The sequence below is a fragment of the Olea europaea genome, chromosome 1, assembly GCF_002742605.1.
Source record: "Olea europaea var. sylvestris chromosome 1, O_europaea_v1, whole genome shotgun sequence".
In the NCBI taxonomy this organism is placed as follows: Eukaryota; Viridiplantae; Streptophyta; class Magnoliopsida; order Lamiales; family Oleaceae; genus Olea; species Olea europaea.
In genome coordinates this window covers 22620872-22628235 of record NC_036237.1, presented here as the reverse complement: position 1 = coordinate 22628235, position 7364 = coordinate 22620872, and the positions used below count along the sequence as shown (strand labels likewise).

The 7364-nt window shown below is 33.9% G+C and overlaps 1 protein-coding gene across 1 annotated transcript; it reads left to right on the top strand.

Annotated features, from left to right (window-relative positions):
• LOC111394671 (oleosin 1-like) lies at nucleotides 1-642 on the top strand. Its single transcript, XM_023020638.1, has one exon. It carries the CDS (start codon nucleotides 44-46, stop codon nucleotides 416-418), a length of 375 nt encoding a protein of 124 aa, XP_022876406.1. The 5' UTR covers nucleotides 1-43; the 3' UTR covers nucleotides 419-642.
• The last annotated feature ends 6722 nt before the right edge of the window (nucleotides 643-7364 follow it).

Here is a 7364-nt window from a genome sequence, read left to right as displayed (position 1 = left end):
TTTAATACTTTTTACTTATTTTGCATAATTCAGGTTTGCAGAAATGTCTGAGCAGTCCTACGACAAGCAGCAGCCGCGGTCCCATCAGATGGTGAAAGCTGCCACCGCCGCCACTGCCGGTGGTTCTCTCCTAGTCCTCTCCGGCTTAACTCTGGCCGGAACTGTGATTGCTCTCACTCTAGCCACTCCTTTGCTTGTCATTTTCAGTCCGGTGCTGGTTCCGGCTGCGTTAGCCATTTTCTTGATATGCTCGGGTTTCCTTGCTTCTGGAGGATTTGGGGTGGCTGCCGTTAGTGTTCTGTCGTGGATTTATCGATATGTTACCGGGAAACACCCTCCCGGGGCGGATCAGTTGGATTATGCGAAGACGAAGCTGGGTGCTAAGGCTCGGGAGATGAAGGAGAGGGTCGAGCAGTGAGCAGTTTGGGCAGCATAATGTCAGCGGTTCACAAGCTTCTCGAGCTTGTAGAATCTTGGGTTTAGAGAAATTAATAATTGGTTTTGTTAATTTTGTGTCTTGAATATTTATATGTTCTTAAATTTTTTTCTTCTCTCTCTCTCTCTCTCCTTTGGGTGACTTTTCTCTACTGTACTTCGTGCTTGTACGAAAAATTGAATAAATCTTGAATTTAGCGTCGAAAACTAAGCTCCTAGTCTATTTTCTCTCAATTATTATTTTTTCACTATACTTTTGAGGCTGATTTGATATTTGATTTTAGTCACATTTTGGTACTTGCAATTGTGAAAAAGGGTTAGTTTTTGAGAGGATAAAGCTGTTTGGACAGGATCAATCGACACTCCCTCCGCCTCTTCAATACGGGGTGCCAATTAGGCACCTTGTCTCGTCGGCCCTATCCATTTAGCAAAACCCTTTTTCAGATTCTACCCAACCTTACTGCCCTATTTGATAGAGAGTAAAATAAGATTTTTAGCAGATTTTATTTAAAGTTATATAATTGTATTCTAATTAGATCTTTAAATAGGACCAAACCCCTTAAATGAGACCCGTCAAGAGTTGATGCATCTTATTTCGTCAAAACAGGGATTTATAATTTTTAAAATTGAAAAAATTTAGTAGATATAATTGTTTGATTTTTCTACTTGAAATAATGATATTTCAATTATTATTATAATTTGAAGGAGGCGAAAATTTTAAATGTTACTCAAAAGTTATTGACAACAATTGATTAATATTTTTGTTATTTTTTGGGTCAAAATTTAAACAATGTCATTCATTATCAGCATGGTTAGTAATAAAATATTGTAACTTCCAAAAATATAGTTTCACTCTCCATTTAATTATAAATGTATTTCAAGTTTATTCTTCATTTACTTACAAACTATTTTTTAGCTGGCATTGAAGCAGTCAAATTATATTTAGTCATTTATCAATGGAACTCATTTTAAATAGTAAGAAAATTAAAGAGTCTCTAGAATCAAATTCATTGATTAACAAGAAAATTAACTAAGCAATGGAAAGTGTAGGCACCAATGGGTACTGGGACCAAGTGAGAATCAAGATGATAAAATATATGTTTGAAAATTAATATAATATAACTGAAAATAAGTTTGAGGAAAAAAATTGAATGCCGAACAGGACTTAATAAGATTGGATAAGTATACTTGAAGATTGCTCGGGTCACTATTAAAAAAGATTAGCACATCACTGAAATAAGTAATACAATGTATACGAAGGTGAACTTCACAAAATAGTCCTGAGCCAAAAATTAGCCCCCGTTTGGTAGCAATTTTTCATCCTAAAAAATTATTTTTTTGATCGTTATTTTATTATTTCAACCGTCATTTTTGACTTCTTCGCTCACAGGTGGGACTCATTTTTTTCTCTAACGGTCAAAAAATCAATTTTCATAATCACTACCGAATAGGTCAAAGTACCATTTTCTTAGAGGGCGTTTGGTGAGAATTAAAATTAGATTTTTTAGTAGATTGTTATAAAAGTTTTTGAAATTAATAGAAGCCTTTGAAATATATGATTGAAAAGTCGTGGAATCCAAGAAACATGTATTTAATATTGATTGTTTAATTTTAATTCAGATTAAAATCAGATTTTAATTTGAACCAAACAAGCTCTATTCCAATTTGATATGCAACGTGTATAAATTATTATTATTGTTAACAATGTCATTCATTATCAGAAGGGTTAGTAATAAAATATTGTAACTTCCAAAAATTGAATATAGTTTAAACTTTTTCACTATCCCTTTAATTAGAAGCCCTCGTTTGGCCCCCATTATTTGGATTTATAATGAGAGAAAAGTGTTTTTTTTGAAAAATGATGGTTGTAAAAGAATGAATTTTTTTTGATTTGCGTATAATATTATTTTATTGAAAATTGTGTGGTTGAAAATAAGAGATGAAAAAATTTAAATTAAATTGATGAGTTTTAATGGGGACCAAACTAGGGCTAAATTGTATTGCATGTTAGTTTGATGCCCTTTTCGAGTAGTATTTTGCAAATCGACATTATGAATTGAAGTTCGATTATTCTCATGTTACAATTTGAAACGATTATCTAAGGTTCCATAATCATATATGATTTCACAAATTGTATACTCGATAGTTCGGGTATAGTAAAATACAATTCGTGATATGACAAAAAAACATGTCGTTCACAATCAGAACATAAAGTCTCCGCTTTATGTTGATAAAATTGCATTGTTCTTATTAAGATTTGTCTAGATTTTGGAATAAGAACAATAATGTGTTTTGGTGCACATTGAAGAGGACCTCGTTGACAGCTCATTTGTGACAATTCGAAATGAGACTTTACTTGATTATCAAACAAGTCACCTAACTCTTGAACGAGTGATGTACTTTTGATTGTGAGTTCATGTTCTTTGAGGCACAACGAGTGAATCTTAATTAGAAGATTGATCTCGATGTTTTGGAAATCATGTCGAAACAATTAGAGATCATATACTTGCGATAGTTGAATCCATTAATTATCGAGATGAGATGATCGTCACTCTTAAGGTATTTTCTATAGGCAAATTGAACCTAAGCTTAGTAGTCCGATGATGAAATTGTTGGGCTTTATATTATAATTTAATCACAATGAATTCGTCTTATGAAAATGGAACTTAGAGGGCAATACATGTTGAAGATCAAAACGATCATTTTGCCGTTTTAACATATTGATGGTCAAATGGGGGTTAACTTCTGGAATGATAATTGGAGGATATTTTTATCGGATTATAATTTGCTTCTATAACTATTACTTGACTTGAGAGTGCTATCTAATTTTTTTGGTAGAATGAGTCGGGATTAATAGATGTATCTTAATTGGTCAAGAGTTGACCCAATTAGAAATATCTATTAGAACTTGAGTCATGTGAGTCCAGTTAGGTCTCTCTTTTGGCTCCAATAAATGTGTGTAACTTAATTGATCTATTACAATAAAGTCTAAAAAAATTTGTGCAGTTTTCAAACCCTAATAAGTATTATAAATATGTCTTTTATGGGTACATTTTCTTATGATTTTAGGGTTAGCCACATTTCGTTTGCCAAAAGGGGGAAGGCACCTAAGGAGCACAAAGAATGAGATTTAAGGGAGGAAGTATTTGGCTAGACCATTAAAGGTTTCTACAAGGTTATCCTCTTCCCTTTATGTGTGAGGATTTAAAAACATTCAATGATCTCAATGCGATCTAAGATCCTTTATTCATTTGGTTTAATCTTCAAAGAAAAATTAATTTCCTATTGTGATGATTAAATCAAATACCCAACATTGCCTTTGCATAAATATATTTGAAGTTTATTCTTCATTTACATACAAATTAAATTGTCATTTATCAATGGAACTCATTTAAATAGTAAAAAAATTAACAAGTCTCTACATTCAAATTCATTGATTAACAAGAGAATGAACTAAGCAATGGACAGCGTAGGCACCAATGGGTACAACTAGAAGATGATAAATATATATGTTTAAAAAGTTAAAATAGTATGGTTGAAAATGAGTTGGAGGAAAAAATAAAAATTGAAGGTTGAGGCCCTTTTATTCTCCATTCATTCCTATTATTTTTGTTGGGTTTTGATACCTAATAAATTTTGAGCAACGATGTTACTTGTGGGAATTTTCAGTCGACATTGACGACTGAATTAAACATCAACACCTCAATTAAATGACTCAACTTGAAAATTATTTGGGGCCATTGGAAGCAACCTAATTTAATTAGATTTGCTCATAGCCCGTTCTATTTACTTCCTGGAGGCTTATATAGGTTTGGCCCATTATCCATCATATTCACTTGGCCCAATTGTTGCCTTGGTTCTAGCCTACTTATTTACCTAACCTATATGTATATATGGCTGCCTCATTATCACTTCAACTGTCTGTTTTATCTCTCCCTAAGTTGTGATTGCGGTTGTTGCTTTCTGCTCTCTTTATCGCCTTCATCTCTCATTTCTCGCCTTTGTGGTTGCTATAAAACACCCATTTATTGTGGCCTTTGTGGTTACAAACTGGAGCAACCGAAGTGTGGGATAATAATAGTGGTATTAGGTCATGATTTGAGGTGTTTGATAAGGTTAATATTGGTAGACTGAGCCTGAATTCCACAATTGAAGATCTATTATGCTACAATTGGTATCAGAGCACGTTGGCGGTGAAATTTCGACTAAAATTTGACCAGAATCGAAGCAGAAACTGTCTAGATCAAAATTGTGCAAAAACTCTCAAAAATTGAACCTCCAGCTTTGATTTTCGGCCAATCTAGACGTCATTTGATGAAACAGAGATTGGATTCTTGATTTGCAGGTGGAGGCGATACTGGGTGGCTAGCATGTCTAGGTGATAGTCATTGGCGACGATGACGTGTGGAGATTTTGACGGGGTGCGTGTAGGCTCGATTCTCAAGGTGATTTTTTAGACAGAATCTTTCTGATGTGATTTGTAACGATTTTGTGTTGTTTGTTTTCTATTTCAGGTTATACGGGGAAATTTTGATGGTTTTGCCCTGCAGATTGTGGTTCAATTTTTACTCGATTGGTTGTTGCACTTACTGGAGACTTTAGAACGAATAGTGGTGGTCATAAAGTGATAAATTTGCATCTCTCGTAATTTACGGACTTAGATTTGTTTGCTTTGGTATATTGGTTTATTCCAATTTAAATTTCAATATTGGCGTGTCATCGTATAGGGTGACATTAAGATTGGGGTTATAGTGAAGGCGTAACCACTACTTGTGCTAAAAATTTAGGAATTACTTGCTCTACTTGAAGTGCTGGATTTAACTGCAATTTAATAATTGTTTCTATGTTTAATTGTCTGCATTACGTGAGAATTTGAATTTTTGTTGACATACGTGTTGTGTTGGTTATCTTGTTAAAACACTTGAACTTGACATGTTGGAACAATCCCTTGATCTAAGATAGCGAATCTTACGAAACCCTAAAAATTTAGAACAGTGTATACTGCGATCTTAGGATTACTTTGTGTGACCTATTTGTGCATTTGATGGTTCTGTTTTCTCAAAATGTCTTCACACTTCGAAGTTGGTATTTTCAATGAGAAAATGAGATTTTTCAATTTGGCAATAAAAGATTAATAAAATTTTGGCTCAACAAAAAGTTTCAAAAGCCATAAATGGCAAATTTTCTGGAAATTTAACAGAAGCATAAAAAGAAGAGTATGATGAACTTGCTTACACTTCAATTATTTTACACCCATCTGACACTATTTTGGGAAAAGTTGAAAAACTTGATTCTACAAATGAACTTAAACAAAAGTTGGAGGACTTATATTTACTTAAATTCGCTCATAATAAGTTGTACTTGCTTGAACAAATTTTCAGTTTTAAAATGGATCCTTCAAAGAATTTTGATGACAATTTAAATATTTTTAGTAAACTTGTTCAAGACATCGTTAACTGTGATGAAAAGGTGTCCAAAATATATAAAATCATTATTTTGCTTAATTTCATGCCTGTCTCATATAAAGTAGTTAAGAATACAATTAAGAATGGTAGGGAAACCTTAACATCGGAAGTTGTCATAGACTTCCTTAAGAGTAGAGATGTGGAGATTAAGGCTGAAAAAGAAGGTAAGAGGAGTGGTGAGTTACATATAATGAGGGATAGAATAAAATTTAAGCAAATGAATTTGGATAGAGTTCAAAACAGGAGTGATTCTAGTAGTGACTCGAGTGATAAGGGTGGTAGAAGAAAGGCAGGGGACGGGATAAGTCTAGTGGTATACAACTGTGGTAAGTCTGGACTCTTTATTAGGGATTGTCCCAAGAAGAAAGATAACCAGAATGGTATGATGAGAGGTGATGTGATCGTGGCTATAGGGGTCTAATGATGACCTTAGTAAGGTTTATTGAGAGTGAACCTAGTTACTGCATATGCATCTGAGTGTAATCCTTTCTACATGTGTGTGATTGCTTAATTCTATTGCATGATTGTATGTTACATTTCAACGTGTTTAATCTGTGCATTGACATGAAGTGGAGTGATCTTATTACTTGGTATAATTGTTTGCATGCCTAGTGGGTTGAGATACATTAGCAATGTGTTGTTTGACTTTTGGTAAAGTGGAGTATAAATGCCCAAAGATACATTGTGGTTTGTACCAGGGATGTAGAATGTGACATTTAGATCACGAGTGGTAAGATGATTAAATATCTAGAATACTTTATCGGTGAAGAGACCTTGATCGGGTGGAGTGTGAGAGAGGTACTTTTGTTAGGTGGAGACCTATTATCTAGTAGGTTGGGAGATGTGATTTGGTGATAGATGACTATCTCGTAAGCTTAGGATCTATTGTGACTTACCAGTTAGACACGAGTTGAGTGATCAATCTAGTAAGTATGGTGAGCGATGAGAAGAGATATGTGTTCTCGAGGTGTGAGCAACACGGAATGGGATATGATAAGTGTGTGAGATATTTTCGTAGGTCATTTATGCATTTGTTGCATGTGTTGGCCGTTAAGTTAATCTGTGATTCTGTGTGAATGTGTTTTTGAAAAGATCAGTATGTTGTCCCATATTATATCTTCATTGTATGATTATTTGTTCTTGATTGTTTACTGTTATTATCTGCTTCTATTTGGGTGTTATTTGACCTTTGCCGTGGTATACACATGGAGTAGGTATGGTATGTGTTTCAAGTTCGAAGCACGAGGTAAGGTTTGTAATCCCAATTTTATTGATTACCTTAATTATGTAAGTACTAACCGTGTGTTTTTGGTTGCTTGTAGGTTTATTGGGTATCAAGGCGGAGATTTGTTGGATTTTGATACCCAATAAATCCCAGGCGATAATGTTACTTATGAGAATTTTCAGTTGACATTGATGACTGAATTAAACATCAATACCTCAATGAAATAACCCGACCCGAAA